The sequence below is a fragment of the Aptenodytes patagonicus genome, chromosome 6 (assembly GCF_965638725.1).
Source record: "Aptenodytes patagonicus chromosome 6, bAptPat1.pri.cur, whole genome shotgun sequence".
In the NCBI taxonomy this organism is placed as follows: domain Eukaryota; kingdom Metazoa; phylum Chordata; class Aves; order Sphenisciformes; family Spheniscidae; genus Aptenodytes; species Aptenodytes patagonicus.
The window spans coordinates 32,122,123-32,134,561 of NC_134954.1; the positions used below are offsets into that span (position 1 = coordinate 32,122,123).

Here is a 12,439-nt window from a genome sequence, read left to right on the forward strand (position 1 = left end):
AACAGGAACCTCAGATCCCCAGCCTCTAGGCAGTGCTTGGAAGGAAGGGGGTGTGTCCATGGTGGGGTAACCTAAACCAAGACCACAAACCAGGTAGAAAGGATGGCCAGCAGGTCAAGGGAGGCGATTCTCCCTCTCTACTTCACTCTCCCGAGACCCCACCTGGAGCACTGTGTCCAGCTCTGTGGTCACCAGCACAAGTTAGAGCGGGTCCAGAGGAGGCCACAAAAATGATCTGAGAGCTGGAACACCTCTCCTGTGAATAAAGGTTGAGAGAGTTGGGGCTGTTCAGCCTGGAGAAGAGAAGGCTCCAGGGAGACCTTATTGTGGCCTTTCAATATACAAAGGGAGCTTATAAGATGGAGAGGGGCTTTTTAGCAAGGCCTGTAGTGACAAGACACGGGGCAACGGTTTTAAACAAAGTTGGTAGGTTTAAATTGGACATAAGGAAGAAATTTTTTTATGATGAGGGTGGTGAGACACAGGAACAGGTTGTCCAGAGAAGCTGTGGATGCCCCATCACTGAAAGTGTTCAAGGTCAGGTTGGATGGGGCTTTGAGCAACCTGATCTAGTGCAATATGTCCCTGCCCATGGCAGGGGGCATGGCCTAGGTGATCTTCAAAGGTCCCTTCCAACCCAAACCATTCTGTTATTCTATGATAAAGCAAGAGCGGGTAAATTAGTAAGACTGCAGACACATGAGGGTGAGATGCCTTGGGCTTGCGTAGAAAAGCAGGTTGCCCTGTGTGCCTGGGAGCTTCCTCCCAGAGCTCCTGTGACAAGCCCCAGATGTGCTGGAGGACACAAGAGTGGCATCCCATGGCACAAGCTGGGGTGAGAACAGCCCTCCCTCACTATCCCAAAGGACCAAGGACAGACCTGAGCTCGACTAGACACCCCCCGGGCTGCCAAGGAGGCTTGTTTGCAAACAGTGGTGGCTGTGTCACCCACCATCCTGGGTCCTCAGCATCCTCTGCAGGCTCCATGCTCACGGGAGGATGCAGCTTTGGATCAGTCCTCATCCCCCGTGCTCACTCTCTGCTTCACACACTCCTGCCTCCTTAAAAAGAAGCGGTGCCATCCCCCCACTAGAGAAAAGAATCTTTCCCAGCAGCACAGTTATCTGTTTGGGGTTTTTTTAAGCCTTGCGATAACGCTTGAAACGGGATTGCAAAACGTGTTCCTCTGTCTTCTCCAAGTGCTCAAGGTTTGCTATTTAACAGCACCCAAATTGTATCGATATAAACACTGCAAGAAGAGGTTATTCCAGCTGCAGGCCAAAATAAATAAGAAGCAATGTCACAAAGAGGCTGCTATTCAGAGCAGAAAGCCCACTTCTCTGGGATCTGGTAATGTGTGTGCAGGATATTCCAGTGGCCACAGGGAAAAGCAGCTCAGCTCTCCGTCCTCCCAGGGACATGCACCAGCAGGGAGGGAGCTCCCAGGCACCCACGGCCACACAGCGCCAGGAGAGACCTGGGCTGCTCCCTTTCCCCACACGGAAACCTAAAATCAAGTCAGAGCTCTGGGAGAAGGATGCTGTGGATGGACCAAGTCCAGATACAGAGCTGCAAAACCACTGAGAAAATTAGGAGCGGGGCTTGAAAAGGTTGCTTGCATCAAGGCAAGCGAAGAAAACTCCTGCCTGGGAATGCAGTCGCTCTGCAGGACTACTTGGTCTCTTTTTAAACCAAGTTTCCAGCCCCAAAGTGCCATCCAAGTGGGGCTTCATCTCCGCTGCCTCCTCTTTGGGACGGGCAGGAGGGGTGGGATCCATCTGCCAGGGGATGGGCCAGGAGCCCTGGGAGTATCCAGCAGTGCTACAGGGAGACGTCTGTAGGCTTTGCTCCTTACAGCTGCCGGCAGCCCGGGGCGGCTCTCCCTCCCCACCAGCTCCCACAGCAGAGAGCGGCAGCCCAGATAAGGTTTTGCAAACAGAAGTCCCACCAGCTGATAAGGAGATTAAGAGCCTGCAGAGCCTCCCAAGCCCAGCATCCTCCCAAGTTGCTCCAGCCCATCCCAGGGGCCTCAGCAGCCAAATGATGCTGTCGGAGCTGAGAGGTGCCAGCTCTCCGCAAGTCGAACCCACGCCAGTGGGTGCTGCCCGTGGCCGGATTCCCCACAACCCTTCTCCTAGTCTTTAGAAGAAATTCTTAAAGTAATGTTTGCGAAAGCTCCGATCCACCTGTAAAAAATCCCCAGGCGCCGATGCCAAAGCAGTTATGTCACAGGCTGTAAATCGCTTTGCACAGCACCTGTTTCATCTTTGAAGGCACGTGCTTGCAAGAAATCCCAGCCATTGAGACTGACGAGCCATTGAAGATGGAAATAAAATCAGGCATGAGCCTCTACGTCAGCAGCAAGCAGCTCCAGCACCTGCTATATTTAACAGTGGGAGGAGGCAGCTCAGCTTCCCAGGTGCTGCCTGCATCCTCCTCATCATCACGAGCCGAGACCTGGATGTACCGGCCCAGCCCAGCCCAGCCCCAAATTGATGCAGAGAAACTCAGCGCGAGAGATGAATGAAGTCAGGCTGTCTCCACCACCAGATTGGGGTGACCCTGGCCAGCTTTGTAAACCCCTACTGGTGGAGATCCCCCATCTCCAGGGACCTGTCCCAGGGTTGTCCCTCCTCCTGGGAATGGGGATTTCCCCAGCATCTGACCCAGTCTGGGCTGCTGCCCTGTGCACGAGGGACACCCACAGCCCTACGCGTGCCCAGTTCCCCCATGCTCTCAGGACTGGACCCACAGCAGCATCCCTGCAGCATCCCCATCCCCTGTGTGGCTACGTGCCCTTGCTGAGGAATCCCAGAGATCCAGTGATAAGAGGTAAGACCAGCTCTGGGCAGCTAAGCCCCCAAATTTGCAAGGCAGGCAGATAAACAGAAAGGTTATCTCCATGCCAGGACGGCCTTCAGAGCAAACATTCCCCAGGAGCCATCACAAAGGAGGGCTGGCAGAACAGGCCCTGCAGTCCTTGGACATTGAACCAAGGGAAAGGAAAAAAAAAAAAGAAAAAAAAAAGCCACACCAACCCTCTTGCAAATTCTTTTAAAACCCGATTCGCAGCCTGCCTTTGGGAGACGGCCAAGTCAGCTGGGTGAAACGGGCACCTCCCTGCCAGCGGTGACCGGCGCCGGCGGTGCTCCTCTGACGTTTAACCCCTCTGCACGCCACATGAAACCTCCTTGGGGTCACCTGGCATGGCTGCTCAATGGCCGGGGGGATGTAGCTTCAGCTCGGAAAAGGGTCTCGGCCAGCCCTGCGTGTCCAATGCCATGCCAGGAGCCGGGACACTGGCAGAGAGGGGGGTGGGAAGGGCACGAATAGCTCTGCGTAACCACTGTTAAACCAGCTCCCAGCCCTCCAGCTCAGCTCGGCCGTGCTGGACAGTCTCCAGGGACCTAAAATAGCCAATTCAGGATTTCACATGGGAATGGTGTTCCAATCTCTGAAGACCTCCAAGGGGAGCTTTGTTCCTGCGGTCCCTGGGGAGGCACCCATGCCATGGAAAGCAGCGTCACAAACCCAGCCCGGGGCACTTCAAGAACTTATCCAAGTGTTCCCAGACATGCTCTGGGAGCACTGGGCATCCCTGCTGCCCAGGCTGCTCTCTTCCCCTCCGCCACATGACCCAGCTGCCAGCAGAGCCAGCCTCTGCGCAGCCATGCCTGAGCTGTTCCTAGATGACATGAAGCCTTGCTCCAGTAAATAATCCACCGATTTCATGGCCCAGCGGCTGTCTGACTTCCAGCTCGCCTGTACCTGGGGCAGCCACTTACCAATACGTCTCGCCCAGCCTATGATGACAGAGAGGGGCATGAGCCATGCTTCGTAACATGCTGGCAAGCTGACAACGCTCAGGGCAAGCAGAAGACAACCAGCACATCACCCTGGAGAAAAGCCACCCTCGCCTGGTTTTGGATCATCACTTGCAGCTCAGCTGCTTTTGCAAATGGGGTTCCTGGGCCACAAGCGGGGTCGAGGGCTCCCTGTGTCAGCCACGGCTCTCTCTACTGCCTCATGCTAGGCACGCATCCAGAGGCCGGCTGCAAGGGGAGGAGGGCTTTCAATCGGCCTGGCAGCTGGGAGGAAGCTTCCCCGGTGGGGAGGTAAAGTTCACCAGGAAAATAGGCAGCTCATGCACTCAGGCAGTGGGAGAACCAGCTCGTGTGCCTCGTGGGGAAAGAAGGGCTGGAAAGCTGAGTCAGTGCCAAATTCCCCTCTCCCAGGGCACGAGCAGCTTGAGAGCGAGATGAGTGGGTTGTTTTGCAGAGCCCCGAAGGCAGGGGAAAGCCGGTGAGTGGCGTGGGAGGTGTTGCATCCCCAGGGAACACGCTCAAGGCTTCCTACCACTCACAATGTTTCCAAGGACACGCAGTCACGGGGAGGACTTCTGCAGGCGCGGCAGAAACTGCTAACACATGGAGCATGGCCACTTTGAGGCAACGCCATCCTGTCTGTCCCACAACCAGAATGGACCAGACAAACCACTCTCACTCCAGCAAAGCCTCCGAGCACACTGCAGCCAGGCATCTCTCTCAAGGCTAGCCCGGCACAGCACTTCCCCAAGCATCCCTCCCTGGTGCCCTGTTGATGAGATGGGGCACATGGGACCCCAACCCTGCCACCCCCAGCGGCCACGAGGGATGTGGCCATTAAAGGAGGGTGTGGGGGGAAACTTCCCCCATCACCCTTCTCTTTGGGGACCATGGACTGGGCACAGCATTTGGCCCAGGGGGAGACACAACCCCATGCCTGCTGGGGAGCAGGGCTGCATTCACAGCGCATCGCGGGGGACAGAGGACTTCAGGAGAGGGAGGGGGTCCGGGACCCCGGGCACAGCGGCAGGGACCCCCCTCCCCAGCATCCCGCGCATGTTACCTGGCTCCTGGGAAGCAGCGGGGACCAGCAGGACAAAGAGCCCGAGCAGCAGCCGCCACGGGGGGCACCTGCGGGAAGGGAAGGAAGGAGCAAGAGGTTATCCACCCTCCCGCCGGCTCCGGGGTTCCCCCCGCCCGGCCCCCTGGCCGGACCGGTGCGCCCCCCACTCCCGCAGTCCCCCGGCGCCCCGGCAGATCGGGGTCCCCATGGTATACCGGTGCCCCTCCAGCCTCGGCGGCACCGTTGCACCGGAATCTCGGTGAACCCCAGTCCCGGTGGCTCCGGGGTCCCTGCAGCACCGGTGTCCCCAGGGTCCCCCCACAGTATACCGGTGCCCACCAGCCCCGGCTGTTCCGGGGTCCCCGCGCTACCGGTGCCCCCCAGCCCCGGCCGCTCCGGGGTCCCGGTGCGCCCCGGCGCCCGGCAGCCCCCCGGCCCCGTCGCTCACCCTGAGCGCATGGTGCCCGCTCGGTGCCGGCAGCAGGGCTCGGCTCGGCGCGGCGCGGCTCGGCTCGGCACGGCCCGGGGGGCGGGGAGGGGAGGGACGGGGAGGGGCGGCCCGGACTGGCGGCGGAGCGGGCGCGCTGGAGCCGGGGCTCAGCCCGCCCCCAGGCCCCGGTCCCGGGGCTTTCACGGCCGCTAGGCTCCTGCAGCCGGGAGGGGGTCGGGGATACCCCCCCGGGACGTCCGGGTTCTGCGCCAGCCCCAGCGCAGCCGGTGTGCGGGGGACACGGCCTGGCTCCCCGAGGAGCATTCTCTCCCCGGGGCGCCAGGGAGCGCCCTCGCCCCCAAAGGGCACCGGCAGCCCGGACCTGCCCCGGCATCGCCTGCTCCACCAAGCCCATGGATTTCGGCTCGCAGGCCAGGCCTGGTCTTGAAGGACGGAGTGAATCAGCGAGCTGAGCTCATTCCCTCTCCTCTCCCCTATCCAAGCCCCGGGGGCACCAGGCAGAGAAGGGTGCTCCCATCCAGGCACCCCATGCCCTCCTCTTTTGGCCCTTCCCTACCCCAGCAGCCCCTCGCTCCTCCCCACTGCATGTGGGGGGCTTGGGAGCCCCACGAGCCTCCCTGTTCATGCGATGAACCTGGCCCAGCCGGGCAGGATGGGGGGCCTGGGGGTCCCTGGCACCCTCCCGGGACAGCCCTTGCTGGAGGGCTGGAGTGCCAGGGCCCAGGCGGCAGCGCACCTCACCTCATCTTTCCCATGCAGGGTAAAGGAGTTAAAGCTGGCGCTGCCGCCCACTTCCACCTCCTCCCCTTACCCCAGCTTTCATCTCCCTGCAGCCTGAGCCCCGTGGAGGGCAGGATAATCCCCATGAAACCTGCCACACCTTGCTTTGTCTTCCGCAGCATTTTAGTGCCCCGAGGCAACAAGCTTCTGAAATCCAAGCCCTGGAAACTTCCAGGGGATCTAGAAGTGATTCACTGATGGGAGAGGTGGTGTTTAGTCTAAGCCACGGTTTGGATCTAGCAGAATAAACCATGACATCCAGCTGCTCAGCTCCGTGCTCTCAGAGGTGCACGCTATCACTATTGTCTTTTAGCTATAAATCTTTTAACTGCGCCTTGCACCACAGCGCCAAAGGCAGGCAGCCCCTCAGCACAACCCCAGTCTGGGGGCAATGAATAGACTCTGAAGCTGCCTTTTGTTTGGGTGCAGAATGATTTCATGCGGACAGGACTGTTAAATTTACACTTTCCCAGCTGGATGCCGAGTGATTTACCGTCCCTTTCTTCTCCCACAGCTGGATTCCTTTCCTCTAGGTAGATGCTAATGTACATTGCCCAAGTACCTGAGCTGCACAAAAGGCAACACGTGGCAGCCCTGAGTCACCGGGCTGCCATTTCGCACCGGGTTTTCAGAGGGGTGGATGGGCTGCAGGAGTCCCGATGGCACTGGGCCTGGAGAGCATGGAGCAAGTGGGAGGAGAGTCCTGGGGCAAGGATGGTGCTTGGAAAAATCTCCTTGAAAACAGAAAATGATCTTCCCCAATAGCGGTGGTCTCTTCAAAGCGAGCTGGCTTTTAATGAGCTTGATGGGAGTGGGTGGGTAAATGCTCCCACGGGGTGGGAGAGGCCATGGGCAGCTCCGGAGCGGCTGCTCTGGGCATTGCTCTAGCTCAGTGGGGAAATGCAGAGCTGGCCCTTCGTATCGTTATCAACGCCGCATGGGCCAGGAGGTGCAAACCTGGTCGGGGCTACCCTGACCACCTGCCTGGACCTTCCCATGCACTGACGCAGCCAGCGCTTCACTAAGAGCAGAGATGTTATCGCTGGGTGCTGCGAGTTGCAGGTGAATGTGGAGCTCCTTTACAGCCCTGACTTCCTCCTCTGCCTTCGGGCTCTGCCTGGCCTGGCCGTGCTCTCCCAGCTCCTGCTGTGCCTGTTCTTCAGGGAGAGACACGGGGCAGGTTCAAGTGCATCACCTTTTGCCCACCCTCCTGGCTTCCCTGTGCCTGCCAGCGGGTCTCTGCCCTAGTGCCAGTCCCACTGCCACGGGGCCATTTGCCCCGCAGCAGACCTCCATGCAAAGTGCCTGGCTGACACCAGGGCAGTTTCCCATTGTAAAATTTCCTCCCACTGCACTTTAAAGTTCGAGAGCCATGAAGATAATGAGGCTCATCTTCTCCCAAGCAAACACTGCCTGCTGCGGGGGGGGGGGGGGGGGGGGGGGGGGGGCGCGCGGGATATGCTGCCAGGGAGGCAGCTCTTTCGAAAGCCAACCAAATGGAAACCAGTGGTGCTCTGATGGTGGCTCTGCTGCTTGCAGCCGTGACTTCCCAAACCCCAGCCAAAAAGGCCTTCCTGCCCTGCAGGCCTCAAGCTCCAGCAAAGCTTTGGCATTTTTCATCTCTGCACAGCTCCTCCAGGGTCCCACTGTCCCCCCACCCCTGCACCTGGCTCCCACCCACTCCCTCCCGGCTGCATCCCACGGCTAGTTGTCCCATGCTGCTGGGTGGCCCTGGGCAGGGGCACCCTGGTGCGGGGACAGAGGGGCTGCCCCAGCTCCCAGCACACAGCCCCTGCCAGCTCAGCGGCTGGGACAGCAAGGCGGCCAAAAAATGTCACCCTGGCAACCCTGCGGGATGGCTGGCCTGTTTTTCCCTCCTTTGGGCAGAGGGGAGGGGTTGGAAATGCCGGCTGTGCAGCCCAGGCGCGGCCCTGGCAGTGGCTCCAGGACTGGCAAGCATGGCCTGTGTCCACATCCCCCTCCCGAAGTGGCTTCGGCGTGACGGCTGCCCCTGTGTTGGCAGCATGTCCCCAGGCTGCCGGGCAGCCCGAGCAGCCGTGACCCATGTGCCGTGGGAGTGGCAGGGGTGCCAGCAGACACCGTGAACTGTCACCACCGCTAAAAAACAGTTGCTTGTGCACAGTTGCCTTGAGATGCTCCTGTGGCTTGCAGCTGGGATACGGGCAGGGGGCTTAGTCCCACTGCTACCGTGCTTTTCTGGGGGGGCTTAGTGAGGAGGTTGGGGAGCAGCGGGATCCATAGGACTGGGGCCAAGGGGGCAATAAGGGACAAGAAGGCAAAGGACAATATTTGGCAAGTGTCTGTGCAGAAAAACAAAGGCTGCAGCAAGCGGAGGGAGCAGAAAAACCCACTGACGGGCAGGGCTGTCCCATCTGCGCTAATCCCCAAGCAGTGGCTGTGGCTGGTCCTGCCACTTTGATGTACCATTTGTCTGTGTTAAAGCCACCTTCTTCTGGCTGCAGCCCCTGGGTGTGAGAGCTCAGGACCACTGGTGCCAGCATCTCTTTGCCCCATCCGTTGTTCTGGCTCAGAGGCCCGTGTCCACTGATGGCCCAGACCCACCAGGACAGCGGTGGAGGAGCTGGTCCAGGAGGGATGTCTGCTGCAAAGGGCAGCACCATGCCCTCCGTTCATCTGACACCTTCAGCGAGGATTTGGCAAAGGATGACGCGATAGCGTCTTGGTCTGTGAAAGGCATCCCCCCCTTTTCCGGAGGTGAAGCACGCAGAGCTGCAAAGGTGGGCGTTTGGGAAGGATCCAAGGAGCTCAGGCAGGGAGTGGGAATAATTGGAAATCCAGATATTCCCCCAAAGAGGAAAGCTGGAAAGCACAAGAGCTTGGCCGAGTGGGGAGCACGTTACCTGCCCATGTAGGCGGGGGATGAGCTAAGTCAGGTTGGGGTGCTGGGAGGCTGGAAGTGTAGCAGCACCACACCTGGCCCAAACAGCCAGATCTGGCAGATGCGTTAGTGAGGGGCTGCAGAGGGCAGAAGGAGGTGTTACGGGGACAACCGGAGGCCTGGCCGGCAGCAGAAATGCTCCAGGATCTGGAGCCCACCCGCAACCCTCCTGTGGATGCGAGGAGGACGGGACAGCATGGATTGCTGTGGCTCAGCAGGGAGGTGAGCCAGGGCCAGGGGACCACCACGCCATCACCTCCTACCTCAGCAGGGACAGGACAGACTCCTGTCTGCAGCCCCCCACATCACGTGGCACAGCCCCACCACCACCGCAGAGCCCGGAGCCCCACACATAGAGCTGGGCAGGCAGGGGACCCCAGCCCCAGCCACGTCCTGGAGCCTCTGCCTCTCTCCCTCAGCCACGTGCTGTGGAGACCTCTCATCTGACGGAGTCATGACATGATGGAGATGGCCTGGCCTGTTCCCAAGCTGGATATCGGCAATAAAAGAGCCGAGCGACACACAAGAGAGAAGGGCAAGTGAGAGCATTTGCCCCGGAGCCAGCAGATACACAGCCGCTAATTCAGCAGAGGCACAGCTGAGAGCTGACACCCTATGCACAGTAACGTCCTCCCCAGGGAAGGAGGAGGGGGACCAAAGGAGAGATCCCCCTTCCTATCCCAGGGCTGGGGAGCCCCATGCAGTGTCATCAGGGACAGAGCCAGCCCCAGACCCCCAGACCATGTGCATCCTTCCTGCTCTCTGCCCGCACCACTGGGCAATGCCTGCTCCCTCCCGCGCAGCATCCCCACCAAACACGGGGCACCTGGGGTGTCCTGGCAGCCCCCGCTCCCGCCCGGCTTCTCCATGACTCATTCACTTTAGGGGAAAATCAATACTTCAGCACACATCAGACAAAGGACCCAGAGAAGCATTTCATGGGAAAGGAGACAAGGCGGATGCTTCTCACATGCCTCATCCCAGCGGCTCATCCTTGGGTCTCTGCCTCCTGGCTGGCTGTGGGAAATGGCATTTGTTTCCCTTCCTGCTGCACAGTCATGCTTGTACACCGCCAGTGGAAGATAAGAAGGGTAGAGCTCTGAGCTGCATGAAACCTTGGTGCATCCTCATCCCAGGTACGAGGTGCAGGTCTGGTCCCTCATAGCTTCAGAGGGACCTGTTGGAGCTGGGGTGAGGGGCATCTGCAATGATGGAGAGGATGGAGCTGCTGCCTGAAGGGCGAGACCACCTGGCAGGGGCTCTGGGAGGGGAGGAGGAGGTGGAAAGGGGGGGGATGATGGAGAGTTACACGCTCACAGAGCTGGTGGGTGAGGTGGATGAGGAGCTGTTACTCATCACAGCCTGCAACACCAGCATCGGGGCCACTTGCTGAGGCTCAGTGGAGAGAGGCTGAGAGCAGATCCCAGCAGGCGTTTCTGTCCCCAGCCACAGCACTTGCTGCCAGGGTAGGATGGGGAGGTGGATAGGACCAGCTAGAAAGGGAGGAGAGAAATTCATGGTCATGAACAGGTCCTAAAGAGCCTGGACAGGCATGTCCCCACCAATATCCCTGATGCGATGACTACAGACTCTAAGGGAGTACGAGGGGACCAGCCCACAGAGAGTGCCCAGGCTCACAGCATCATCTCTTGTTGCTGCCCATGGAGACGTGTGCCAGCCTGTGCCCCCATCACCCAGCCAGGGGAGGAGACCAGGTCACCCTCTGCCCCTTCTCACTGCTCACCCTGCCCGAAGCCCCCATCCCTCTGTAGGGCTGGGGCTCCCTGGGAGCACCAGCCGTCCCTGGCTCTGCCAAACCCAGCAAGGCTGGGAGAGCTCCTGAAGCCTTCCCCCAAACGCCCCGGTCGGCTGCAATGCCTGAATTGCTCATGCAAGGGAGGAGTCCTCCCACACTGGGACACCCTGGCTGCCAGCTCCAGCCCCTCCACGTCCCGCCTACGGCTGGTAGGGGCCAGCTGCAGCCTCCAGCTCCCGGCTGGGACAGGTCCCCTGGGCTCTCCCTCCCCTCGCATGGCTTGCCTGTGGGCACTGTGCCCCAGCAAGCTCTGCTCACGCACCCGCCTCCCTGTTTTCCCCCAGAAAGTGCAGTTCTGTTCAAATCAACATCCGCCTGCCCTGCTTGGTGTGAGCCGGGGCCAGCAGCCACAGAGCAAGCAAACTCATTCAGATTCCTGATTCCCTTCCCCAGCCCTTTCAGAGAGACCTCTTGAAAAGCAGTTTATTTTTAACATGAGAAAAAGAGCATGTTCCTCCTCCTTCCTGCATTGACAGACAGATGCTTGCTCAAGGGAGAGCCTTGAAATCAGGCCAGGCAAGACAAGGTCTCCAGGAGAGAACCAGGTCTGGCACGGTAATGGGGCTGAACCCAGGCTGCCATTTGGGAGAGAGCACTGTAAACATCACTATCGGCTTGCCAGGCACAACACTGATGGGTTGTAAGTCATGGCTGTCTCTGGCTCAGGCATGGGGAGCGGGATGTGGGCGGGAGGACACGGGTCACAGTGCAGGGTGGTGGCTGGAGGAAGGACCAGCGGGGCCCTGGAGATGCTGTGTCAGTGGTGAAACATGCCTGCGTTTTCCCTGTGTGGAGGTAACACCGAGAGTGAAGAGCCCCAAAACTGAAGGTCCTGGCATGTGGCAGTGCTACTTTCTCCCAGCAGCCCTGAGGTTGTCACCTCCTCTCTCCCAGACTGCACTCAGCATCTCCCCTGGAGAGGAACAGTCAACTTTGACTCAGCTGGAAAAAAAAAAAAAAAGAAATCAAAGTCCTTTGCTCCAGCAAGACTCAAAATAGGAGCTGTTTCCTCCCTGGGAAGAGGAAATTCTCGACTCCCCGCAGAGGATCTCGTGCTGGCTGGCTCCGCAGGACTGGACTGCCCCAGGCAGCTCAGTGTCTGGATGTCCTGAGGTTCTGCCCCAGTTCCCCATGCCAGCATGCACTGAGCCACCGGGCTTTCTGCAGCCTGGGAGGAGGTCTGGCCCCCGGGAAGGATTGCTCCTGTGAGGATCCCCACGCTCGAGGATCCTTGTACCCACCTTGCATAGGTTAGCACTAGGACCTGACCACACGTCTGCTGACAGTCAATGTGCCCCATCCCTTTCTGGCCCAGCTGGTGCTGGCCACCTCCAAGCTGTCCAGGACTGACCGACATTTAGCTTGTCTCTCCAGGATAATGCCGCCAGGATTTCTATTCCAATTTATGAGCCCTTCCCACCTGTCTGGGAAAAAAAAAGAGCTGGGATGCGTGGGGGTGGGAATGGTCCCAGAGCAAAGACCTGTCCGCTGTGGCCATCCCATCCCCACGCACCCTGCTCACCTCCCGGTCCCTGCGATAGATTTGCTGAGCTGCTTACCACTGGTTTGAGCACATTTGGCAGGA

At 59.4% G+C, this 12,439-nt stretch overlaps 1 protein-coding gene across 1 annotated transcript in view; it reads right to left on the reverse strand.

Moving 5' to 3' along the window:
* Window positions 1-5,382, reverse strand: part of COL18A1 (collagen type XVIII alpha 1 chain) — a 41,704-nt gene extending 36,322 nt beyond the window's left edge. The window contains exons 1-2 of the mRNA XM_076341990.1: window positions 5,336-5,382; window positions 4,888-4,955 (exon numbers count right to left, since the gene is read on the reverse strand). Of these exons, the coding sequence (XP_076198105.1) occupies window positions 4,888-4,955; window positions 5,336-5,346 (79 nt within the window). The 5' untranslated portion in view covers window positions 5,347-5,382. The remainder of the gene's footprint in view (window positions 1-4,887; window positions 4,956-5,335) is intronic.
* Window positions 5,383-12,439: the final 7,057 nt, after the last annotated feature.